At 38.4% G+C, this 27,920-nt stretch overlaps 1 protein-coding gene across 2 annotated transcripts in view; it reads right to left on the minus strand.

The window, feature by feature from the left end:
- Positions 1-251: 251 nt before the first annotated feature.
- Positions 252-27,920, minus strand: part of RAP1B (RAP1B, member of RAS oncogene family) — a 74,724-nt gene continuing 47,055 nt past the window's right edge. For both annotated transcript variants that reach the window (XM_077833205.1, XM_077833213.1), the window contains exons 3-8: positions 25,042-25,110; positions 21,647-21,703; positions 13,575-13,715; positions 6,153-6,296; positions 4,484-4,599; positions 252-1,492 (exon numbers count right to left, since the gene is read on the minus strand). In XM_077833205.1, coding sequence (XP_077689331.1) covers positions 4,513-4,599; positions 6,153-6,296; positions 13,575-13,715; positions 21,647-21,703; positions 25,042-25,110 — 498 coding nt within the window. In that variant the 3' untranslated portion in view covers positions 252-1,492; positions 4,484-4,512. The remainder of the gene's footprint in view (positions 1,493-4,483; positions 4,600-6,152; positions 6,297-13,574; positions 13,716-21,646; positions 21,704-25,041; positions 25,111-27,920) is intronic.

The following is a 27,920-nucleotide window of genomic DNA, read 5'->3' on the forward strand; positions in this document are numbered from 1 at the left end:
CACATGTCTAGGTAACACTAGACAACATTTGTAGTCCTGGTCATCAATGGGCACTTACTCACCCATATTACACTGGATGGATTCCTATGACCTGTGTTATGCAGGATGCCAGACTATGATCATAATGGTTCCTTTTGGTCTTAAGATCTATGAAGCCTCACAGTGCAAAATGCACATTATGTCTAAACTTGTTAAACCCGTATTTACTGGCACTGTTAAAACACTACACAAAACATTCAAGTAGTAGATAATTGTAATGCAAGCCCTTGCATGGCAATCCAAATTTATTGAACTACTGATGCTAAGTCATACAAAATTGCACCACTTTTAATTAAGGCTTTTAGTTTACATTTGGCCACCTCAAAGCAGTTGTAACATTAGGTTGGTCAATTTAAATACTGTGGCTCCCTGTTGGATATACACACAATCTTTACACCCAAACGTTAATTCATACAAAGCAACAAGGCATTGTTAAATAAATCAGCAAAAGTTAATTACTGCAACTTAGGCCCTGTGACCAATTACACATGATTAAAATTACTTCCCACATTCACATCCACAGTACTCTTCCACCATTTAACATCTCAACCAAAACGTTACACATGTAAAACAATCACTAACAGGCAAAAGTACTAAAACCTGTATATTTGGTATTGCAAATACACTTATGCATGAGCAAGCAAGGGAATTAACAGTGAGAATCTACAGCTGCAGAAGCCTGAAAATGATTTACAAAATTGTTAAATCATTAAAAAAATCATTTTAAAATATACACTTCTTGTTGTAGACCCCCACTGTACACACAACTATAAACATTGTTCCCTATGTAAACAAGGAAAAGGAAACATACAATAAAAGGTTGAAAAGTCTGGACATTTCCTTCCCAACAGATATTAAAGGCAATGTCTTTAGTCAGACATACTGAAAGGACTCTTATTTTAAAGACTAGATCACTGTCTCCACAGGTTTTTCCTAAAATTAAAAAACTAAAGCTGTTGTGTTAATCAAAGCGGTTTTGTATAATATGATGATGATGATCCTGTATTTCTTTAAAAAAAGTTACAATAAGCTACAAATACCGATGAAGCAAAGTTATCTGGAGTAGTCTATATAGGAGCTCTTTGGACTTTCTTTTATTATGCTAAAATAGTGGTGCTTTCAGGATTTACATTATTGTACTCTCCAATAGAAAGTATGGGGATTATTGAAGTATACAGTACACAGTTTTCATACATGTACAACATCGGTGGATGAATGTCTCTTATCAGTAATACTGGATGTAGGCTCTGGTTTTACCAGTTGCATACAGTTAGAATATTTATAAGTAAAAATCTCTCGTGACACTGGAAAGTGATTACAATGTGCAAACTGATGTAGTAGCTTTCATCCACTTCTTAAAGGGTACCACCACAGGAAAGTCCATTTAAAATGTTGGTAGGTTTAATAAAGTTGGAATGCTGGCACTGTTGAATTGGGCAACAGTTCTTCAGACCTGTAATGATGAAACAGGAGATTAGTATTAAAGCACAGTTTTCTAGGATTGAAGAGTTCTGCATCTCAGCGTAACAAAGGTGAATTAGTAAATTTTGAAAGTAGCATTTAAGACCCTCACTCAGTAGTGTTTATAGACCCAGTGACGTCAACTTCAAATCTAATGAAATTTAACAGTGAAATACAGTCGTATTTTTAAGTGCAACTTGCAACAATAGGTAGAGTTTGATTTAAATTATGTCTCTTTAAAAAATTAAATATCCATTACCTATTACTAACACACATACCCCTCACCCGCCAAAAAATCAGCTCTCAAAAGTTCTGCATTTGGTCTGAAACAGCTCACGCACATGCTTAGGAAACAGGCCTCAACTTTCACACTGGAAAGTAAAAAGTTGTAAGACATTTATACCAGCAACTTTTTTCTTTAAGTCATGTGAAATGATGCATTTGACAGATTCTGGATCAGGTACAATGGAAGATTATAATAAAAATTGTTAAAAGGGCTCTGAAAATTAAGGTTTTTCTTAAAAACTTTCTGAAAATTTTTACAGCACACTTAATCCAACCCTTCATGAACCGATTTAGTTCAACAAAATGGGTTTTAAAGATCTTTTTCCAAGTGTATTTTGGTCAAAAGCAAAATTTTACAAGTACATTAAACACAATTTAGTTATAAAAGGGACCTTAGAAAAGGAAGTCAGATTGGTTAAGGAGGATATTGTGAGAAAGGGGGACTAGCTTTATGGGCCAATCAGCCAATGTGTCACCATAACTGAAGTTTAAGTGCATTTTATTACTTGTGTACTAGTGCATTACCTGGCCTTTTGCCTCAATACTCTAAAGTCATGGGTATTCACTGTAATTGGACACCTTTCACTTTCACCCTTTCAATGAAAACAGCCTTGGAAGCTGCCTCTTTAAAAGTTTCAGAAAACTAATCAGATGGAGAAGTTATGATAAATTTTGAAATGGGAACATAGCATTATACGGGAAGAGGAACAAAAAAAAAAAAAAAAATCTACCCAAAGAGGTACCCCAGGTTTATTAAAAAATAAAGTGTAAATTAAGTGTAGTTTCTACCTTTGTACCTTCCTTGTTAAATATTAAGAAGCAATGAAAAGCAGGAGTTTAAGTTTTCCTTTAAAAATTTCTTTCCATGTGCTCTGCCTACTGTGAGTCACTAGTGCAGTCATGTGAAGACCTAATCTCCGACACTTGGATTTGTAAAGACATTAGATGGGGAGCAAAAATACCAAACAGGTGGATGCTGATGCCCCATAGGCACACCATTTGTCAGTGTGAATTTAATGGGATTAGGGAAATATAGGCAGAATGCATTTAAATGACCTTAAACAGTAGCATCCATCATTTGCTATTAGAACCTTGTGATTCTGATGTAGAGTGATTGAAGTGGTGAGACTATGCAGCATCAAAGTATCAAACCCCCAATTTGTAGTACCAGGTTTAAAATTTCAGTGACTCAGCCATGAACAAAAATCTTTCCTGTTTGCTTGATTCTTGGATAAACTCTACACATGATTGAGTTTGAGCAGATTAACTTTCACTTCTGTACCAGCTTGCATTTTACACTGGTGATGAGCCCAATCCATGCAGTTAGGGTATGGATTATTATTAATGCATAGAATACTACCACTTCTACCAGTGTTCAGGGGCATCTATCCAGGGTTTTGGTCCAGACCCATCAGTTTACCTTTTTCTTGACAATCTCTCCAGATGCTTCTGGAACCAAACAATCTCAAATTTTATTTGGATTCAGACACTTCACTCAGCCTAGACTGTTTTTTGGCCAGATACTGGAAGAGACAAGACCATGCATGGTCTGAATTTTAAGACAGGTCTGCATGTTATCATGGTACTAATGATACCATAGCTCAGACAGCAAAACTCCTTCCACTCACACAAGCTTCAAATACACTGAGTGGGAGGGATGAGGCAATCCTGTACCAGAACACCAGAAAGAATAGAACTACTGAAATGCAATCCTATCCATTTGAACAGGCTACTGAAGGGGGACAACACACCTGAAAGAATCAAGGTGAACCAGTGACAGTTATCCACTGACAGCACAACCACAAGAGTATAGCATTGTCTCCATATCCAGGCTGAAAACGCAAGTGACCAGGAAAAAGGAAATCCGAGGACACCCTGTGATGTCAGTGACTCACCAATTTCTCAGAAATCTTGCCAAAAATAAGTGCAGGCTTGAGCTTGCTCTTAGCTTTCTTAAAATAAGGCATTAGTTAATTGTCACACCAAAAAAAGTTAATCTAGTAAACCAATAGCTCCAGGTAAAAAAAGTTTCAAGGAGTGATGCATATGAAACATGATTTTGACCAATAGCTCGCTTCCAAATATACACATTGCAACGTATCTTTCAAAAAAAATAAAAATGAATAACTCCTCTATCAGGACAATGTACTCTTAAGTTAGGGAAACCTACACAAGGCTCTTACAGTCCAGAGCAAGTTGTTAAATATAGCTTAACACACATTCTATAAGCCTATGTACATATTTACAGCAAATCACATAGCAAAAGATGACATTTTAGCTGTAGTATACTACAGTCTTCCAGAACTGCAATTTTGTCAGTAAGATACATTTTGTTTAATCGGACTTCATACAAGCCTGCCTATTTTTGGCTAGCTACATTTAATGCTTTAAGATATCTCATATGATATTTACATTTTCTGATGCCTATGCAAGGTTGTTTTTTTAGCCAGTCAAAAGATTTTGGTCCATCAGTGCGAGAGGCATATCTTATACATACCTTTGCATTTGACTCTGGAATGGAAGAGCCCAAAAAACTATTTTAAATACTTCTATTTCTATGTACAAACAAACAAACCAATCAACCTCAGATCCTATTTTGCACTCCTATTCTTTAATAGCTAAATTGAACCTTTGAAAACGGTTAGTGGTAGCTCAACAACAAAAAAGCTGAGAAAATTAAGAAAGTGAGCGAGCTTACCTGGCTCAGAGCTACAATACATCTATGAATTAAAGTAGCTGACACGATGACTTTTTGCGTGCTTTTCCAGGCACTGGAGTTTTTCTGTTAATTTGCCGCACCAGGTCATAAAAGATCTGCGAGCACAAGAAGTTCTTAGTTTAGGCAATTTAAGCCACTTCTCTGACTTCTAGCCTCTAAGCTTTTCATGCGTTTGTTCACTTAAAAAATGTGCACGTTTAAACCTTCATGTTTTGCGATCTATTTAAAATGTGACTACATGTTTTCTGTCTCCCCCTCTAGTTAAAGCTGCCAAGGTATAATACTTCACTTAGCACCAAGAGCAGCTTGTCTTGCAGGCAAAGTTTCCTGTATCCACATATATTTGAACTGTATTTCACACTCCAACATGATTAACTACATGCATCATTTTGATTTATAATTAAGTGTTCAGGTCAAATACAGTGGACAAAATTGAGCCATAAGCAGTTTGTCTTTTGTAGAATCACTCCTTCTAAAGAGTGAATGTCCCTTTAAGAGGATTCTACTAGAATTCTACTGTATATTTTAGAATGTTACATGCTTTTAACCAGTCAGATATAAATTACACATTTGATAAGATCCATCAATTTAGTGTTTAAATATGAGAAAAAAATCAGTACTCAGATATTAAACGAGTTATTAAATTAGACTATCCTGATTTTTAATCAAAATAAAAGTTTCATTCAGCAGCTTCCTCAGGAGTAAAATGTGGCAATAATTGAAAAGCTCACAGCAAAAAAATGCATAAACTAGGACGGAAAGTGTAGGAACACATCTAATTTGGAATTGTATGAGGACTAGAATTTTGTGAGAACGCTAATTTAGATGCAAGTCAATCAGATCTAAATACTACAATTAAATAGCATGTGCTTCACTTATAAATAAGGTTCTTCCTCCTCTCAATCTCTGAACATCTTGAAACAAGTTCATAGGTTGTAGCTGCACTAGTTAGTTCCTGGGGCATTTTCCACATTGGAATATAGTCTATTCCTATCCATTTCTACTGCATGAAGTTCTAATCCAATAAAAAGCATTACTTTTACCATTAACAAAATGGATTTATCTATTGGCTAACAGGTAGTCTCCAGAAATTCTAAATAGGAAAGTATACATATTAGCTGTGATAAAGTTTAAAATTAGATCTGCTTAAGGCCTACAAGACCCCAAAAGATCATTTATATTAACACAATTGGTAACAACATTTGTACAACACATTTCTTGTGGCAGGGATACTCCCTACTGGTCTCCAAAGAAGCTACCCTGCAGCTCCATCTCTATCACAAGAGTCAAAAAACTTGAAAAAGCAAGAACGCAAGTGTTCTGCCCAATGTGTTTTCAATGAACAATTGAGTACAATAATGAATTGCTTGCATGTTCGGTGAAAAATCTGTAACAAGCAGAAATGAAAGCAGTTGCAAGCCCAAAGCCTTAAGTTTATACTAGGAAGCTAGCTGTAAACAGCTAGGTAAGTCTTAATTACAAACATCTGACAATGTAAAATTTTTTGCAGCAATAGGGTACAGTTCTGCCCACTGAAATCTAAGGGAACTTAACATGAAGTTCAGAATTTTGTCCTTAGATAGCAAGAAGCAGCAGCAAGTTGTTAGAAAAGCAATTCACTCATTTTTCATAAGGTATTAAGCCTTACCTCATTAACATTTATTTTTGATTTTGCAGAAGACTCTAAGAATGCACAGTTATTCCACTGCCTTGCTAGATTTTGTCCTTGCTCCTTTCCCACAACTCTTTCATCTTCCAAGTCACATTTGTTGCCAACTAGAATCATTGGCACCTAAATAGGACAGATATTTTAATTTATATATAAACAAAGCCAGAAGCTGAATTTCAACTGATGGGAAGGGAGAAGAGAGAGAAAAAAAAGCAACGCAAGAGAAACCGGATATCTTACATGAAGCAGATTTTGTGCTACTTGTTAACAGTTACATCAAGTCACTTTGATTTGAAGATGATGAGGTCACAGAACTGTAAACTGAACTGCTGATTATCCCAGGATCTGGTCACATGTGCAAAATACTTCGAGTTCATTTTATTAATCAGCTCAAGCTATTCACCCCAAAGCCTCTCCTAACTGAAGACTGCCAGCTGTATTCAGCTACTGAAAAAAAAACTACTTCACTGGTTAAATTGCAAGTTGAGATCACACAGCTCCTGTTCAAGTTTCCCACCCTTTCTGAACTTGAACTCTGACTTCAGCAGCACATGTGAAGAGCTGGAGGGTAGCAGTTGTATGGGTTTGCCATGTTTTACTACACTGTAGTTACTATTTTTTTCAATGTGTACAATGGTTATATTTCTCATAAAAAGCAAACACCAAAAAAAAAAAAAAAAAATTCTTCCAAGCCCCCAGAACCTTGTTTTCAGCCACATTACGGTGGAAAGGTTGCTCTTGCACATTCAAATCAACCATGTATAAATTGATAACCACAGTATTAGCGTTTTGCTCTAATCTGAGGCCCACATCAAGAGAATTCACTCCCTCTGGTGCTGACTTTATGTAAGTTCTCTAACTAGGTGGATCTTTGTTCTGAAAGGAGCAGTGTCATTACTTGACTAAGAAGCTTCCACATATAGATGGAGTTTCAATGAGCAACTGCGCTTAAGGAAAGGGCTATCTGGAATTCTCTGGACCATGACACCCTGAACACAGGCCTAGTGCTTTTTTTTTTGGGAACAATGAGCGTAATTAAACCACGGAACAACTTAAGGTTTGTGGTAGATTCCCCATCACAACATTTAAATCAAGACTGGATGCTTTTCTAGAAGGTATGCTTTATAGTTCAACAGGAATTATTTTGGAGAAGTTCTATGGCCTGTGTTATACAGGAGGTTGTGTTAGATGATCAGAGTGGTCCCTTCTGGCCTTGGATTCTATGAATCCTCCAGGTCCTGTTGGACCAGGATTCTTTAGAAAGTATCTGTATTGTCTAGTTTGTATCACTGTGTAAGACCCTTCACTGCACTTACCTGAATGGCTATCCGCAGTATGCAATATTTACTTCACAAGAAATTTAACAGTGAATTATTCAATTCCCAAATTTCACATTTACCAGAATGTTTACAGATACAGCATGAACACAGCCAGTTGTGTTTGATCAGTTAACACATTCAATACCTCAACTACCCAAGAAATCTATGAACAATGCACAGTTTCTTAAAAGCATTTATTTTAAAAAGCATTAAATAGTGTCTTAAAAGTTCAGTTGAATCATGTTAAAGCACAAGGATAAGGCCAAATATATAGCCTATTTTTTGGTTTTTAATATTGAATTTTAAGTTCATTTCCCTAACCCACCAATGCTCCCTCTTACCTACATACATACCTATTCAGTCTACCTTGGCAGTAGTTGAAAGGAATAAAGTGCAGCAGTAATCACAGCAGCATACCTTACTCAGAAGTAGGAGTAAGAACATATTCTGCAGTGTGGAATAGCCAAATTCAAAGAAAGACCACCAGTGAAATAAAAAAACCCAAGTACCTCAGAAGTATCTCTCCCCCTATAGTATCTGAGCAACAAAGAAACTGCTTCAGAGGGTAGGAAAAGGTATTCATTCTTCTTTCCCAGCTCTTAACATTCAGAAAGACCCCTCCACTCTAAGCAGCCAAGAGGGAGAAGCAGATTGGGCTCTGAGTGTATAAACTGCACTGTGAGCCATATATGGCCCTCTAGAACTTCACAGATATTAATGGGACTGTAAACTGAACACTCTCAAAGGTTTCTCCTGTGTGCTCAAAAGAGAAAATCTAAGAAATATTGATCTGCATCCCTCTATGTCTCCCTCAGAAAGGAACTTACGAAAGTGTCAACATTTCCTACTCTAATCCTCCAAAAGTTAGCTTTACACTGAACTGAGAACAGCAGTCCAGGTGCCTCTGAAGTATTTCAAGCAAGACAGCTAGAGGACAAGTGAGCTACCCCTCTCCAGCAGCTGCAGTATTTTTCAGACAGCTCAGAGAATTTACTTTTGTTAGAGAAAAAATTAGGAGCCAATTTACCTTCTGAAGATATAATCTATCAGATGCCTGCAAAGTTTAGCAACTGAACAGGAACAGGGAGAAGGTAGAAGCAAAGGCACAAAACCCCAAGACCTGTAGTATGTGTTTTACACACGAACAAAAGGAAGGAGTAGAGAAAAGATTCACTATTTCCTTTGACACCTTATTTACATAAATTGATGTTAACCATTGTAATAAGCCAGAACCCATGACAAGGTTAGTGATGTCACATGCATTTTTAATTTAAACATGGTTAAGACATCAAGCCTCTGAAACCAGCCAATTAGAATATTTTGTCTAATGCCCAGAACCTTAATGTTTAGTTGTTACTGTGCCAGTACATGTCTTTGTTTTGCTCTACTAATAAGGCAATCACAAGTGCAATTAAGGGAACTCATTCAGACCCTGCAATTAAGATGCTGTGTGTGATGCACACTCTCTCTTGCTCACATCTCCTCTGATCTGCTATCCTGTGACTTTTACATTGGAGACAGAGCTGAAACGTGACAACAGCACCAAAGGTAGCCTGGGAATAGGATACCAGGCAACCTCTAACTGTCCAACAAGAGCTGTGGCCTCAGTCAGAACAGTGAACTGCACCCAATTTTTTTTTTTTTGCAAGCTTATTTGCCCCCCGCAAAAAGACAAACTGGAATACAACAAAAAATTAGGAGTGTCCTTGGAAAATACGAAAGAAGTAGGGCTGATCCATCACAGTTCACTCACAAAATTAACTCAAAAAAATTAATCGTGATTAATCGCAGTTTTCATTGCGCTGTTAAACAATACCAATGGAAATTAAATATTTTTGGATGTTTTTCTACATTTTCAAATATTGATTTCAATTACAAGTATACAAAGTAGACAATGCTCACTTTATATGCTTATTTTTGTTACAAATATTTGCACTGAAAAATGGCAAACAAAATAGTATTTTTCAATTCACCTCATACAAGTACTGTACTGCAATCTCTATTGTTAAAGTGCAACTTACAAAAAAAAATCTACATTTGTGTTATGTAACTACAATCAAAACAATGTACAACTTTAGTGCCTACAAGTCCATTCAGTCCTACTTCTTGTTCAGCCAATCGCTAAGACAAACAAGTTTACAGGACATAATGCTGCCCTCTTATTTATATTGTCACCTGAAAGTGAGAACAGGAGTTTGCATGGCACTTTTGTAGCTGGCATCGCAGGGTCTTTACGTGCCAGTTATGCTAAACATTAATTTGCCCCTTCATGCTTCAGCCACCATTCCAGAGGACGTGTCCATGTTCATAAGGGGGTTCTGCTCGATTGGCTGAACAAGTAGGACTGAGTGGACTTGTAGGCTATAAAGTTTTACGTGGTTTTGTTTTTGAATACATTTTTTGTACATAATTCTACATTTGTACCTTCAATTTTTATGATAGAGATTGTGCTATTGTACTTGTAGTAGATGAATTGAAAAATACTATTTCGTTTGTTTTTTTAGGGCAAATTTGTAATCAAAAATATAAAGGGAGCATGTACAGTTTGCATTCTGTGTTGTACGTGAAATCAATATATTTGAAAATGTAGAAAATATCCAAAACTATTTAAATAAATGGTATCCTATTAACAGTTTGATTAATCATGCAATTAAGCACGATTATTTTTTTTTAAATCGCTTGACAGCGCTAAAAAAGTTGATATCATTTGGTAGAAAATACATGGCTGTGGAACCTAGCTATAGCATTCTAAGATTTCCAACTGATTTGGTGGAAAGAACAGTTTTGATGCAATTTACTCAAAGCTGTTTGCCAAATTCTTTTAGCCTTGTCAGAGAAAATTTGCTTCTGCACCGCTCTGTCTTTCCCTAAGTATCCTTTCCTAAAAGACTGCAATAACGCATGATGGGGCAAACACTCAGAGAAGGCTGTGTTATTCAAATATCTGAAGTGAAACCAAACTTATGCAACATACTTAATTTCTGACCTTAAATTAATGACAAACAGCTGAGTTACTTACCTGTAACTGGAGTTTTCAAAGTGGATAATGTCCATAATCCCCACTCTTTGCCTGTGCATACTTGCCATTGGACCCAAGAGCTGCTGTTTCAGGAAAGTTTGATGCACACTGAGTGGCTGGCACTCAGTGTGCATCAAACTTGTATATAAACACATGGGACATGTGTGTGACGTAAACAAACACCTATATACAAACACACGGGAAATGTTCCCGCTTCAGTTTCCATTATCTGTTAGATGTAAATAATCCAAAGTGATTTGGGAATGGCAAGTAGAGCAGATAGGATTAGCTATTTGGAGAACTTCAGTTCCCAATAAGTAGCCCAGATTTTAACTCCATACATCGCACTTCTTGTGGAATAAAAAGCAGTAACCCATAAACACACCGATGAGAAGGTTATAAGGCTAAGAATTAAAGGGGGGGCGGGGCGGGAGAGAATCTAATCTGATCAGTGTATCAGGTTCCATGTCACATTTTAAAATTATGATATGGTTGGTATAGACTGGAAGCTGCTTTACCACTAGATTTCCTGAGGTACCCTCGAATACACTTGGAAAAGCCCTGAAATACAGCTATTCATTTAAAATGAGATTTTATGTACAGTGACCCCTTTTTAAAATGAGATTTACTCCTTCTATTCAAAGTCAGATCTGCTTAATGAAGCAAGAAGTTAGTTTTACTTCCAAAACTGGTTAGTTCTGCAGGGCTAACAAGAAAGAGAAGTGCAAACTGGATTCCATTCCTTCTTGTGCAGTGCCTCAGTAGAATTGTTTACTTTATCTCCATTTACAGGCAAATTACCCTGTGAAAACCCACCAAATACAAGGTTACACAGTATATCACAATTTAGTTCACAGGGCTGAGATGATGCACAAGAGAAAAGAAGCCAGCTGATAGCACTAGCAACTAGAAAAAAAACCTAACATTTGACATGGATGGCACCAAAACAGCCCCACAAAGCCTTTTTACTTAATTTTTCAAAGCAGAACTGCACTTTACGTCCTACAGTTTGTCAAGCAAGACTTCGTTGAGTTTTATTACTTGAATACAGATTGGATGATCTGGCCTTGAGGAGTTTACCTAGACCTAGCTTGCGCTCTTCATAGATTCCAAGGCCAGAAAGGATAGTTGTGATTTGGTCCAGTGGTTTTCAAGCTGTAGTCTGCAGACCCTGGGGGTCTGCGGACTATGCCTACGATTTCCAAATGGATCCATACCTCCATTTAAAATATTTTAGGGGTCTGCAAATGAAAAGATTGAAAACCATTGATCTAGTCAGACCCCCTGTATAACACAGGCCACAGAAATTCACCAAAATAATTCCTAGAGTATATCTTTTAGACAAACATCTAGTCTAGATTTAAAAATGGTCAGTGATGGAGAATCCACAACTGTTGGTAAGTTGTTCCAATGGTTACTCTGTTAACTATTTACACCTTATTTCCAATCTTGATTTAACAGGAAAAACTATGAAACCATGTAAAGAGGATTGTTTTTAGCCAAAGTGGCAACCTGGAACTCTCATCCTCTATATCAGTTCTCTTCTCCCTTCTTCCTCCACTTCTTTTGAATGACTTTCAGATTTGAGTTTATGAAAGTAGTATACATGTTTCAGTACCAAATCATTCTAAATACACCTCTCAGGTAGCCTTTGGATTTTTCCTATTTGCTCAGAAAAGCCTGACAATTTGAAAGAAGACTCAATTTAAAAATCTTTTTTGAGTTGCCTTGGTTTTCATCCAATTCCTTATAATGCTTGTTTGTTGCTAAATAGAAAAATAACTTGTTCGGGTTTGGATGAAAATAAAAGATTCACATTATCTAGAAATTACTTTCTTCCTCCATTCAGGACACTGGGATGATATTTGTTCTTAGGGTTCCATTAGAGAGAAGAGAATTAACTGAGGTGAAGACATGCACCAGATCTTGTACATGTACTAGTACACCCACAACAAACTTTCCTGAAATTTAAGAGTTCAATGTCTCCTGGGTCCATGCAGTAGTGGTAGCAGATGTAGCTATATCTATTCAGGGAAATTAGTCAAGATTCCTCATGAACATTAAATAGATTAACTAAAAGCTGGAGGTAGCTTCCCTCCGCCCCCCCCCATTAATGTCTGTTACAGTAAACAAGATTATGATCTTCAGAAGCCAACAAAACAAATGATTCTAAAAAGGAAGTGGAACAGGGTGTTACTAGTTGATATCACTCCCTTCAAAATATTTCAAAATAAGACATTTGTTACTCAGCTGTTCACATTAAATCTACCTCTTTTTCCTTTAGGCAATAATTTTTTTTGCTCCTCAACACAAGTTTAAGCAACACTCAAACTTTTGAAAGTTATCCCTCACTCAAGTGATAAATTATCCATATACATCCTATACCGTAGTAATATAGCCCCAATTAAATGCTGAAATGCTCAGTCTCATTAAGATTTTCAAGACCAGTCATTAGTAACAGAGGGATATAAATTAAGATTGTGTGAAAGTAATACTAAGCTTAGTCTTGCAAGTACTATTTCAAAAAAGGAAACTGTTGAAATCCTCCATTTTGATTAACAATGACAGTCTTTCTGTAAGCAAGAAATTCAAATATGTGTCCACAGCTAAAATACTCATTTTATAACAATACCGTTGAAAGCAAAATTGGGTTGTAGCTAACTGTTATAAGCACTCAAAGAACAACAGTGAAGTCTGAAATTGCAAGACCAAACTCAGCAGCTTTAAAGACAGGGGTCCTTTGCAGAACTTTTGTTTTAGATGTACTAGTCAAAATAAGCTTATAGATACACTTACAGAGTACTTAAAAGCAAAAGATTAACAGACTATGTGACAGATTCACCTTAGACACCATACAAAAGTGCATATGATTTTTTTTCCTGACTGCTTGATGCAGAAGTCACGTTTTCAGTACAATGCACATACTGGTCAATTTGCCTTTCAAATTAAAGCCTGGAATGAATTCAATGATGTATCTGATCAAAGCAAGTACAGCTCTAAAAAGCATTTATAATGAGGACTTTAAATACAATTTTTTTTCTACAAAAACAGGGGACTGCTCACATCATCAGTGTCTTTGACCCGAAGAATCTGTTCTCTTAGGTCTTGTAAGTCATTAAATGTGGACTGTGCTGTGATGGAATATACTAATGCAAAGCCTTGTCCATTTTTCATATACAGGTCTCTCATTGCTGTAAATTGTTCCTGTAATGAAAAAAAAAAGACATTCAATGGTTAATTTGAATTTCTTTCTAGACGCTGCCAGATCACCAATATGCACATAAAGCCAGACAAGGATCACGAGTGGTGAAGTTTTACATTTTTGGAACACAAATTGCACTTTAAAAAGCTTATCCTGTCCATTGTAACCTTAATATTATAGTCCTTAGATATTCTTATAGATCTGACTTTTGGTCTTTTTATATATACACTGGGAGATAACCTGCAGATTGTAGTATTTGATAACAGCTCTAGGATCGGTCAAGAAATCTCTATAATGCCAGAAGAGTGACAAATCAGAGCTACTGTAATTCTCTTCCCAAAAAACAGAGTGAAATAAATCCACTAAGGTCTTGTTAAATGAAAAAAACAAATATACAGCAGAACCTCAGAGTTACAAACACCTTGGGAATGCAGGTTGTTCGTAACTGAGATAGGTCTGTAACTCTTTAAAAAGTTTACAACTGAACACTGACTTAATACAGCTTTGAAATTTTACTATGCAGAAGAAAAATGCTGCTTTTTTTTTTTTAGTAGTTTACGTTTAACACAGTACTATACTGTATTTGCTTTTATTTGTGTGTCTGCTATTGCCTGATTACGTACTTCCAAATGAGGTGTGTGGTTGACTGGTCAGTTATAAAGTATCTCATAACTCTGAGGTTCTCCTGTACTGTGTTATTCAATATATTAGTCCGAAAAGGAAAATTGTCCAAAATGAAAGCCTGCAGTTCTGTGAGGAAAAAACAAGACCAGCAAGTTCCGTTTAACTAGTTAGAACTTTTTTATATTCTTTCTTTTATACGAAGTTATTTGCTTTTGCAGCACCTATCCTTTTACAGTAAAATCAATTCAAGCGCGCTAAACAAATTTGATTGGTGCTAAGCACATTGGACATGAAGATTGACAAGATTTTTGTACTTGACAGTCTTCTGGTCTGTTATTTTACATTTATTTGATTAACTGAAATATGAAACATTTGAAAATATGAACCTGAGGTACAAATCTAGATTTTCCATTTTAAAAGCTAGCAAAGAGGGAACAAATTAAAGATTATGTTCCCATCTGCTACATTTCTAACTGTTCTGGGTTCAGCCTATTTTATTTGTGCTCTAGAATCACATCCATCTCAGACGATTTGATTCTTGTAAGTGGTTGATTCTTACAAGCAGAACTGCAAAGAATAGATGAAATTGACCCTTTAGACATATACAACATGGAAACAAAACCATACCAGCATTCTAACTGAGCAATATGCTATCATCATCATCCAATTGTTTAGCTGGTGCTTTTATTCAAGGCAATTAACACTGTACAGCATGTTACTTTACACAAAGTGTAAGTTAGCAGGGCTATACACCTCTTAAAGATCCAAAGATACAAAATTTTTAAAATGTTTTATGTTTTTTGCAGTTTGAAAGTGCATGACACTGACTTTTATACCATAAACATAAATGTAAAAACAAAATGGACTCTAAAAGTATTCACCCACGTTAATATTTATTTTGCAGTGTCACCATCTGTCACCAGAGTGGCATGTCTGTGAATGCACAATGCAGAGACAGTCACTGTGATTACAAACTTGTCCAGTGTTCTCTGGATCAATGCACAATCCACAACATTAACCTCCTTTTCAAGGTGATGTAGGAGGTTAAAAATCATTGAAGCCCCTGTATAATAGCCATTTGTCAAAGTTTTCATCACATCTGTCATTTGTGTCAAGGATGGGACCATTACCTCATCATCATCTGCCTCTGCACTGTTTTTGGGTTTTACTTCAAACTGGTCTCTGATTTCAGTTCCAGTGTCCTCAGAGACAGGTCGTGTAACAAAAGCATTGTCATTATGTTTATCCACTCTTCCAAATTTGTGTGCATTGAATTCTCTTGGTGGCTCAACAGTTGCTTGGTGCTATGGCCAGACCTCCTTTCTCCCCCACCAATTCCAGATTGTTGAAGGATCGACATCATACTAGGTGTTTGCAAGCATTAGAATGGCATCTAAAAAGACTCATCTTCCTGGCAATTTCCACAGCAGTAGCTTTGTCGTCATCAATGTGGTGCAATTCACAAGCAAATGGTTTGCATGGTAAGTACGTTGTGGCAGTTCTGATAATTCCCTGATCACATGGTTGAAGGGTGAAGAGTGGGAAGAATTCAAGTCAGATATTCCTCAGTGCTACATCTGTCGTCACATGGGCTGTGCAGTTGTCCACTAGTGTCAACATCTTTTTCCTTTCCTGGCCCAACTTTCAATCCCAGTCCTTCAGCCACTCAAATAGGTACCTCATCATCCAGGCAGATGCACTGGCACAAAGAGGACGTCTCACATTTTTAAAACATTGCAAGTTCTGACTTTTCCAGATTATGAAAAAGGTCCTTTTTCTTACCAGTCATGGAACAGTTTACCACAATAGTAATTCTCTTTAGACTTTTCCTCTTTTTATTGTCTGATTTTAAGGTGAGAATGCCATCAGGCAGGGCTTGAAAATAAATTCCATTTTCATCTGCATTCCAAATGTCTTCAGCAAAGCCACATCTCATTTCAATCCACTTGTTTTCTAATCATTCTTCATGTGACCCAATGTCCAGGTCTTCGAATTCTCCATGCATTTTCTTAATAACAACCCCCTCTCATTTTTTAAAGTGCTCAAACCAGCCACAGCGGGCCTTGATGTCTGAAGCACCCAGTGCCACTGCCAGTTCTTCTGCATCACCAACAGTTCACTTGGGGGCATTTCTCTCTCTGGCATTTTTGATCCACTTTGTAAGTGCTGCCTCCACCCTACATGATTTGCCTGCTTTTGCCCCCCTCTCTCCCTATCTTTGAGACTCAGACAATATAGACCACGGAATGCCCAATTTCTGAGCTGCATCTCTGGCTGGTCTTGGGAAAACGATCGTAGGACTCCAGGTGGTGTTTTTCATCTACAGAAAGTGTCTTTTTCCTGCTAGATCAACTCACAAAACTTGACTTTTTTTTCTACACAGGGATTAAACTTTATACACACTACACGCCTAATAATGCGAGATGCGATCAAATTCAAAACAACTTTATTGGCTTATTACATGTCATTGCACTTGATTATTGTATTACATGTAGTCAGCTTGTCCCAAAATGATTCTTATAAGCGCAGTATTTAGCATGGTTAGTATAGGAATGATTTTATCCCAGTAGTTTTGATCACTCTATGCGGTTAAACTGAGTACATTGGTATTTATCATTCATGTTGGCTAAATAATGGAGAGGTTCCATAGTTTCTACGATTTTTTCTTGCTTGCATTGTTCCAGTTTTGTTAATTAGATCTAGACAGATTTCTTTTGAGATGGACCCCCACAAAAAAAGAAACAAAAAACCCAACACCACGCATCTGGCACCTGCAGAACTTTACAGAGAATAGAGTTGCAAAAAGAACCGAGTCTCATATAAAAATGTGTGAAATTTTGATGAGAGTCCTCATACTCCATGTAAACTGACACAACCTGGTAGCTGACTGGAAATGTAGCCTTCCAGAGAGTCCCAAATACCAACAGGAAATAGTATGCTATCATGTATGAGGCATACTGTGGAAGTTCAAGTCATTCTACAACTGCTGCATGCTTTAGGACTACATTAAATGTTTATTTCTCCATGGAGGTTTAGATAGTGTGCTAAACATCTATATACCAGAAGTTCAGAATGACTGTACCTGAGAAGTCTCTTGTTTTATTTTCACTGTCTGAGCAAGTGGCAAAGATCTGTCACACTTATCTGCATTACTGGAGGTCATCTTCAGCTACTTGAACAGCATTCTATCCTTTTTTCAGGAAAGAATCAATAGCAGTGACAAGGAGTGCATTTTTCCCCATGTGGATGCTTGTAGACATTATTGGGTCATTTCATACATTACACCAACCATCTTACACAATGTTACAATTTAGCTCTTCCTCTAATTTTTCCTTTCTTCCGCTGCAGCATCCAGCGTGGGAGCTGCAAGCTGAAATGTGTGGAGAAGTATACTCAAGGTGAAATGCTTCAGTCATTTCTTTAAACTGCTAATTTTGTGCCACTTTGAAGTAAAATGTTTACCTAATAGGTTGAAATTTTTCTTATAAAGTTCAAGTTTTCAATTTTATGGAACACCATGGATCTTTACAATTTTGGGGTGCTGAAGATGAAGAGTGTGTGTTTTTGAATTAAGCTGATACTGAAGATAAGTTCCTGTTTGAGGCCTTCCAGTATATCATGGCTCATTTCAACAAGATTGGCATCAGAAGTATCTCACTTGGAGGATTCAACTCAATCTTTTGTTCTTCCACTTCAAGAGTGGAAGCTACATTCAATTATACATTTGATCTTGAAAAATCTTGGTGATATTCCACACCTTTTGAGAGGACAGAGACTCCTTTCTACATGAATACTTCACTTATACATTTTACTTTTAAATGTCTTATTACTTCGGTCCATTCAAATCACTTGTTTCCTTCCAGTTCCTTCACCTTTAATTAAATTCATACTGATTGACAATTCCTATACCCACAATTGCAGCTTTTCACATTCAGTTAGAATGAGATTTGGTACTTACATTGGTATAATTACGCTGCTCAGGGGTGTGGAAAACTCCTGGTGTAGACTGCTGGTGTAGACTCTTAGAGAGGTGGATTAACTATGCCGACAGAAGCAAGTCTCTCGTCAGCTTAGTAGTTGATTCACTAAAGCGGTGCAACTGCACCGCTGTCTGTGGGGACAAGCCCTGAGAATCAGCCATCCTTGTGAATTCAACACTGAATATGTTGAATCAGATAGCTTAAAATAGGCCCAATATAGACAGACAGGTATCTGAAAGTTTCAGTTACCTACAACCCAATCTACCCAGAATAGTTCCCAACTCCATCCACACCCCTCTATTCAATATCTAAACGACAGCACATTTCACTCACTAGCTTCTCCACTCACCATCCATTCACCTTCCCTTCTATGCTCGTTAACAGTTCTATAGTTTATTGCTTAAGAGCCATAACAAGCATTTTGATGGTCTCATTCCTCCCTTAACCTGTTAGAATAAAGAGTTTTTATTCACAGTTTCAAGTAAAAACCCTGTTTCTGTCAAACAAAACAACCCTGTAAACAGGTGTTCTGTGTCAACTTACAAAAAAAAATGAATATGCTTGATAAAACCCATGGTGGGAGGGCTTTCTAAAAAACCACCCTCAGGATTCTTCCAAACTATGGGCATGGGAGACCCAGTTACAGACAAATGAGGAGTTTTTAGCAAAATAGTAATTTATGAATTAGTTACCATAAAATTAACAACCCAACAGAAGTGCTGAGTTATCAGAGTTCTATATTTAAGCCATGGTTTAGGCAGATAAAGTAGAAAAGGATGGCTAAACTTATTCAGCTCAATTTTAGCAACAAAACCAAGTTAATCACGCTAAAGGATGTGTGTTAAAAAGAATGTGCCTAAACCTAAAGTTTTGGTTCATAAATTAATGTATTATACACCATTTACATTCTAACTGACAACAGAGTTAAATGTTAGGGGGTAACCATTTAAGTAAAGGAGAAGCCAAAACACCACACAGTAGAGAAACTTATATAATGGTAAGGATTTATCATACAATACACAGATTGTAGTGTTAAGACTGCAACATGTACCAAAAACCTTGTGATTGACATCAACATAAGCTGAGACCCAATAGGAGATAGGTGACATGAACAGGACGTTAAGTTCCCTGCTGAAGTGAATGAAGATGATGCAATGAAGGAAGCAGTAGGGCACTAGTTTTGGAGAGTTTGTATATTATGCAACATTCAGAGCTTTCATAAATTACAGGGGACAAAACACCAGTGGACAGAAATAGTAAAGAATCAGAGAATGAAAAACCTGGTGAAAATGTTAAACTAGATTCAACATAGGAAAAATTAAACTTAATATAGCTAGAGAGAAATAATTTAAGGGAAATAAAACTCTGAATGAGTAATGTTGAAAAATGAAAGCAACAGAAGGCCAATGCAACTGAGACACGCCTCTGCCTTTTCATATCATCCTGCTACAACTACATCTGATAAAAGCATTACCTGTTTTGGAAAAAAAGAGGCCACTCAATCCATCTCATTTTACACATTTAAGGAGAACTTTGCTGCTAATTCCCAGGGAAGTGTTATTGGACCAGTCTGCTGTTACGGTTGTTGTGGGGGGGAAGGTCTGCTGTAAGAGTCTTGATCCAAAACCCATTGAAGTCAATGGGAGTCCACTAAAACTGTTTTTGGATCAGGCCATAAAGGTGAAATTCACTCCTGTATAGAGGACCACCACAAAGCCTATACATCTCACAAGTCCCCACGTAAGCCCAACTTTGGCTGTCAGGAAGAGAGACTAGAATAAAACAATACCACCATACCTCATGGGAGGACAAGGTATACAACAGGGGTCGGCAACCTTTCAGAAGTGGTGTGCCGAGTCTTCATTTATTCACTTTAATTTAAGGTTTTGCGTGCCAATAATACATTTTAAAGTTTTTTAGAAGGTCTCTCTCTACAAGTCTATATATCTAAACTATTGTCGTATGTAAACGAGATTTTCAAGATGTTTACGAAGCTTCAATTAAATTAAAATGCTGATCTTATGCTGCCAGCCTGCTCAGCCCATTACCGGCCTGGAGTTTCTGTTCACCTAGGCTGGCAGCGGGCTGAGCGGGGCCTGCGGCCAGGACCCGAGATTGGCAGCAGGCTGAGCGGCTCAACCCGCGGCCGGTCTGGGGTTCTGTCCACCGGCTCCTGCCAGCCAGGGTCCCGCCTGCCGGCCCCGCTCAGCCCGCTGCCAGTCTGGAGTCCTGGCCCTGTCCACATAGAGTAGGTACCTACCTTCTCCCTGGTTCTAGCCATTCTCTTCCTCTCTCTGCACAGAGTTGAGGGTGGGAGTGTGCTGAGAACAGGGCTGGGGGTGAAGGAGCAGGCGGTTTGGGTGTGGAGCGCTTACGTGGGCAGCTCCCATTTGGTGCGAGGGGTGCAGGTGGGAATGGGAGGGGGGGTGCGCAGGAGCTCCTGTTTGGTGCTCAGGGTGGGAGTGGAGATGTGTGGGGTGCAAGAGTCAGGGCATGGGGTGTGAGTAAGTGCGGGGGGGGGTGCTGGAGTCAGGGCAGAGGGCTGGGGGGTGTGGGCTGGGGTCGTGGGAGTGCTCCCAGACCCCTGCCCTGAGCAGCTCACAGCAGGGGCTGGAGGGGATATGCCCTGATTCCACCCCATTCCCCAAGGTCCCCGGAGTAGAGCACGCTCTGAGGCTCCGCTTTTACCTCTCCCCCTCCGTAGCAAGGGCCATCAGTTGATTGGCCACAGGGAGGGAGAGAAGGAGGGGCAGGAACCCAGCATGCTGGGGGAAGAGGCTGGGGGAGGGTGAAGCTTGCCTACCCTGCAAGGAGAGACCGGTGGGCGGAAAAGAGTGGGCCAGGCTGGGCAGGATTTTTTAGTGGCATGCTGCTGTCTGCCCAGGTCCGGCAGACAGCAGCATGCCATTAAAAATTGGCTCGCGTGCCGTGTTTGGCTCGCATGCCATAGGTTGCCGACCTCTAGTATAGAGAATTCCCCATTAGAAATCAGGTTACCACCTTCTGGGCTAAATTTAAGACTCCTACATAGAGGTGAACTATCCCTTAGAGAGGGCTAACAAGACCTATATTGCTTATATTATGTAATTTTAGGTTTTCCTATTACAAGGTAAAGCAATCGTAAGCAGCATACAGTTTACTTTCTGCAGTGTTACTTCCAATTTTGCTTAAATACTGGTTGGTGGAGAGCTATGTGTAGGGGAGGGTAAATGTGGTCGGTGTTGTACAGCGAATGATTAAAAACTAGTGTACCACCGATTGTCATTCCACTTTTCTATTTTGGAAGTATTTAAAATACATATATACAGAGGCTAATTAGTTGTACATACCGTTCCTGCAGTATCTAGGATTTCAAGCATACACTGTTGTGCATCTACTTCAACTTGCTGTCAAGGAAACAAAAATCAGGTTAAAATTTTTCTTCTCAAAATAAGAAAGACTGTCAAATAGGCAACTTGTTTCCCTTTACAATTAATCTAATAATACACAAGACAAAGTAAGGGAAAATAAGATCCTAGCTTTTAATAAGTTTGTGTATGTACTCTGAAAGCAGGAGATACAGGTAATTTATTTTTTCAGAAGCCCAAGTGATTTAGGAGCCTAAATATCTTGAAAGCAGTACTTAGGGACTTTTGAAAATGATACCCATATACTAAAGAGTATTATAAATCTTTACAGTCTGCTATAAGCAGAAAACACAGCTAGTTTGTGCGTGGTCCAATGGGCATTCTCAGCAAGCACGTACACTTAATATTTGTGAGGAAAAGCACATATCAAAAGCTAGAAAGTTAAAGTGGCATGTTGATGATCATTAAAAGGGCAATTTGGATCAATGGAGAGGTGGCAGTAGATTACAACACGGAATTATCACTTATCAGTTTGCTTTAAGTGTGCAATAATATGACAGCATCTCTCTCCTTCAAGGTATATGGGGCCATCTCATCTGTCACTCCACCCATGAAGGAGGATTGGCAGAGTTGTTTGCAAACTGATAAGTTTAAGGGAGCTTGCTACTTAGTCTGTATTCTCAAAAAGAAAAGGAGTACTTGTGGCTCCTTAGAGACGAACAAATTTATTTGAGCATAAGCTTTCGTGAAAAGCTTATGCTCAGATAAATTTGTTCGTCTCTAAGGAGCCACAAGTACTCCTTTTCTTTTTGAGAATACAGATTAACATGGCTGCTACTCTGAAACCTGTCATTAAAGTTTTGGTTCAGAAAGGAAGCCTATTTAAAACTAAGAAGGAAAGATTGTTTTTTCACATTTCGTCCATTTTCTTCTCCCTCTGAAGAGAATAAGGCCTTTTCAGTAGCCACTACTGTACTATGAAGGGATGCTGTTAAGTGGTGTACTCAACAATTTCCTTTATAAGACATCTTGGCTTGAAATCTCAAGTCAACAGTACGTTAAAATAATTTAGATATTGTAGTCATTGAATTCTGAAGTTTTAAAAAGCAGTTTAATACTTGAAGTTCAGACTAATCTGTTTTATGTAAAGCTTTTATTTAATATTACTTAAGATTTAATAAGGTGTGTACATAACTACAACAATTGCCAAAACAATGCTTTCAAAAGCACAGAAACCACAAAACAAGTTAGAATGTCATTGCTATTGCCCTTGCTTGAAGGAAGTGTATTGATATTGTTCAGACTAAGTAGAACTTCCAGAATCAGATCCATTCAGAGAAGAAATCCATGGGATTCTTAGTCATTCCAGGACCACATGTAGTCAGACAGATGTTAATTTTTGTTATGAAGCCTAGTTGAAAGCCCTCATTAACAGAAGCAGAGATTAATGTGAGACCATTTGACCTTTTCATACTTCATAAGAATAACTAGTGGCTTTAGTTTCTTTTGAAAGCTGATCTTTCAAATATATGCAAATGTTAAGTCTAAGGTGAGATCTACTGAATAATCTAAATACATGCAGTAAGGAACATTTCACCACCTTTATAATGCTTGCTAGCATTTTTGGTGTAATTTACTGCAGGTGCTTTGAAGTGGTGAGGGTCCAACAGTTACTGGACAGGACCTGAAATTCTTGCCCCTTACTTCCAAGGCTGAGATTAAAAAGAGTACCATCAAATTGTTTAAAAGATTCTTTTAGATTTCCTGTATACGTAGAGCTAGACCAAATTTCACATGAGTAAAATTTTCCACTACAGTGACTCTACCTGGTCATCAGGAAAGTAGTAAGTCTGGGATATTCTTCGCGCTCAATGATTCCCCTTCTATCACCGAGCTAGCACAAAGCCATCAGCTAGCTGCTTCAGTGCCTTGACAATAGGGAGTTGAGGTAGACAACAACAGGGAACAGGTCAGAGGTGAGCCTACCCCCCCAGCTGAAGACAGGACAAGGGATACTCGTGTCACTGCAGTTTGTCTGGATCAGTCTTACCACAACTGGATAAGCTGTCTCTCTATACACCCCCCCCCCAAAGGGCATCAAGGTAAGGCTATTTTAATATTTCATTCTAAGTAAAAATAATGAATGGTCTCAAGCAGTTCATTATGGTATAGAGTTTGAGAACCACTGTTTTAGGAGTTCACTAATGCAACCTTGCACTAACTACAAACTCTAGCCGGACTTCCCCAACTTCAACACTAGGCACCAACCCACCTTTGTAGACAGCTTTCAGTAGGAGTCAGATCCTATTCTATTCAATGCCTCCCATGTAGAAATTAAAACATACATTTTCCTTAATTAAAATAAAGGGGTTTTAGCAGTCATGGAAAGGCTTTGAAAATATATGGAAAAATTTAACAAGGCCTTGAAAATATTAGGTTCAAAAGATAGAACAAATGTGGCATCTAGAGCAAGACAAGCTTTGGGGAGAAGGCTAAGCTTAGAATGTGGTTAATAAGAAAAGATTTCTGTGAAAAGGGGTCTCTAAATTATAGATGAAGTTACAAACTGGTTCTAACAGACAAATAAGGATGTTGTTTTGTGATATATGATTAAAAACTGAAAGTAACCTTTAATATACCAATGTTATCTTGAAGGGGGTCCAATCCTAAAATTGTATCTACTCAGGGACAGGAAAGAGGTCAACCCCAAACTGGTTCTTAGCTAAAGTTAGCAACTGGCAATGACATTACTTATTAGGAGGATATAAACAAGGTGAGCTTTTAAGGGTTCATTGTTAGTAACCGCCTTACCAAGTTGGAGCCAACCAACATGGGTTTGAACACCTTGGGTCTAGTCCGTTTGTAAGTATCTTGATCAAGTACTTCTAACTGTGTTACTGTAGGGTGTAATAATTGCCTGAACTTTTATATAATGTTTAGAGCATTCAGGATTGGATTTTATGAAGGAATTTAGGACTGAATTGGTGTTATCGTTTATGCACAGTATCATGACATCAAACTTACCACTCCGATATTGCACATTAACTTATTTATAGACAGTAAAATATTTAAGCTTAAATTGCAATATTTGAAAGCTGTACTTGCATTATCTCTTTAGGTAGGCTCTTCAAAAGGTGGTTATGTCATCACCAGAAGCCATATTGATAATCACGTGCTCTGGTTCATTGACTCATGAATATTTCCACTTCATATATGTCAAATGAGTTAGTGATGTTAGATGTGTTTAATGCTCTTACCATTCAGATTTTATGGTCAAGTATTTGCTAATTTTTTAAAATAGTGTTCATTTTAGAGTTTCAAAAATGATCTTTGTCTTGTATGGTTAGTGTAGCATCACTGTTAATTCATTGCATTACCTTTCTGTAGGAGTCTTCTATCGTAGGATCGTATTTTTCAACAAATATTCCTTGAACAAACTGTACAGTCTGCAACACAAAGAAGTTCCCTTATACAACTTTCTTTATATATTTTGACATTATATAAAGGTCTTAAACACATAATATTGTTCTAAGCGTACATACAATTGCCAAGAGCACGTTCCTATATTTACTGAAGGCAGACATATGTCTCTGTGTAAAATACCTGAATACGTATAAGACAACAGGCAGACATTTCTTCCAGACTGTAAACAAAAGGCATTAGAGGTACATCCATGTTCTAATACTTACATGTATTTATCCACCCAAGTTAGGGTGGATAAGTCATTTTTAAAATAGGACTGTTTAGAGCAAATGAGTTCATAATCTATGTCTGAAAGACTAACATTACTATGAAATAGTTATTTACATATCCCGGGGAAAAAGTCAACTTAATAGAGTTAGATAGAAACACATGTTGTATAGTTATACAGTTTTCGACACAAATTCAAGAGCTGTTTTGTATGGTCTACAACCTATTTTATTCGTACTACAAATTCAAAATGTGTATCCTGGACTACTAAATGGCTGTCAATATTTTCTAGAACAAGGGTGGCCAACCTGAGCCTGAGAAGGAGCCGGAATTTACCAATGTACATTGCCAAAGAGCCACAGTAATACATCAGTAGCGCCCCCCCCACCCCATCAGCTCCCCCCTCCATCCCCACACCTCCCGATCAGCTGTTTTGTAGCATGCAGGAGGCATGGGGGGAAGCAAGGGCACAGCAGGCTCAAGGGAGGGGGCGAGAAGGGGTGGAGTGGGTGCAGGGCCTGTGGCAGAGCCAGGGGTTGAGCAGTGAGCACCCCCCAGCACTTTGGAAATTTGGCGCCTGTAGCGGCAGCCCTGGAGTCGGTGCCTATACAAGGAGCCGCATATTAACTTCTGAAGAGCTGCATGTGGCTCCAGAGCCACAGGTTGGCCACCCCTGTTCTAGAACACTGAACTTCAGGCCAAGTCTTGCTCCCTCCTCTGCCTTCGGGGGGTGGGGAGGGAGAAGGGAGGAGTGTTCTGTAAACTGGATAGGCAGAATTCCAGAAGCTGACACACTGAGGGTATCTGTGTAGGCCAGAGACACTGGCATACTTTGGTATGGGACTTGTGGATCTTTGACTAAAAAGTCCAGCGGCTAAGAGCATAGGGGCTACCACTCAACGTCAAAACTGCAATACCAATGCAAGATGATTCCATTACCATAAACTCTGGATTCCTTCTATGTCAATGCCAGCTTAAGACAAGTTTGGTGCAAAATTTTCCTTTTAGTGTCTTTTTGCAGGGAAAAAGGTTTTATTTCAGCCAGTAGTCCATGGATGTAAGCTAAAGCACAAAAAAAAGTTGAAATCCTGGAGCCCAGAACATTCATAGTTCCCATGCATGTTGGGAGAGTTATGGCCCACGGTTCCTAAATTTTTCCATAGCACAAGCCATATTTTAATTAAGGCATGGTCTCATGGACTACCTCCCCTCAAATTCATTGTCATAGCACCCATGGCAATTGCACAAATTGCTTGCACAGAAGATCTCAAAGTACATAACACGTTCATAAGATCCCTTCAGATGCCATTTAACACCTGGAAAGGAGACATCAGCATGGTGCAAAAACCCAGTTCCCCACAGACCACCATGAAGTGCTAGGAGACTTCTGGTTTAGAATATTATGGGTTGCTGTAAGGCAGCTGAACAACTCCTCTGTAGAGACAAATATACTTGAGAAAAAAATTAGTTTCTTTCTAGTGTTTTTGCACATTTATTAGCACTTAAGGACCCAAATGGGATTAAGGCTCCCATTGTAGTAGATATTAATCAAACAAAATACTCGGACAAGGATTTTGACAATATGAAACATGTTGCATTTATCACAAGTAAATGTCAAAGGAAGGGTGTGATGGACAGGAGCGAGAGGGAATAGTTTCAGTTGGGAGATCTGCGAACCACTGGCATAAGGGACTAACTGAAGGCAAGCTTGCTGATAACTGTCATTTTTGGTTTTATCACAGCTGGTGTTTGGGGCCCCATGAAAACCACAATCACAGACCTCCCATTTAGTGGCCCCAGAAATGCTCAGATTTTATTCCCTTCTTTGCAAATACAGGTGCAATATTTTTAATGCAATATTTCAGGTTTCTTACATGTTTCTGAATGGTGGTATGATAATGGCGGACCACATTTTGTCTGGAAAGGACCCGAGACTGGTGAAAAGAGTTCACAATTCTACCCCAAAATGCTACATACAGATCTATCTACTCCTTGTTCTCATGTGTATTGGGAAGGGAGGGGGAAGGAAGAGGACTCATGTTTTAGGGCACCAACAAATGACTACTCCACAGAGAATATTTGGAAAGTCAATATTTGTAGCTATTGACAGTCAGAAAGGTCACATGTCAAAGAATGGTAGAAATTTTGCATTTTGGATAATGTGGCTGCTGCAGTTGTTGCTTTATGATTAATGCTATATTTGTTTATGTCACAGACATTATGGAAGTCACGGAATCTGTGACTTCCAGAGACCCCTGACGTTCTCTGTTTCAACCCCAGGGGCTGCAGGACTCTGGAGCTAGCAGCCAGCAGGGCTCTGTCGGGGTTCCAATGACAGGTGACAGCAGGCCCTCTGCAAGGTTCCAGTGACATGTGACAGACTCCTGAGGGGGCCCTCCTCACGGTTCCAGCAACAGGCAACAGCCTCAACGCCTCTGGTGAGCAGCTGAGGGTGTCCCCCCTGCAGCTTCCAGCTGCTGCAGGCAGAGGGGGAACCCCCCAGCCAAAACCATGGTTATGATTTATAAATTCAAGACTCTATATTTGCTAGTATTAAAACCCACCT

Source organism: Eretmochelys imbricata, chromosome 1 (genome assembly GCF_965152235.1).
Source record: "Eretmochelys imbricata isolate rEreImb1 chromosome 1, rEreImb1.hap1, whole genome shotgun sequence".
Lineage (NCBI taxonomy): Eukaryota > Metazoa > Chordata > Testudines > Cheloniidae > Eretmochelys > Eretmochelys imbricata.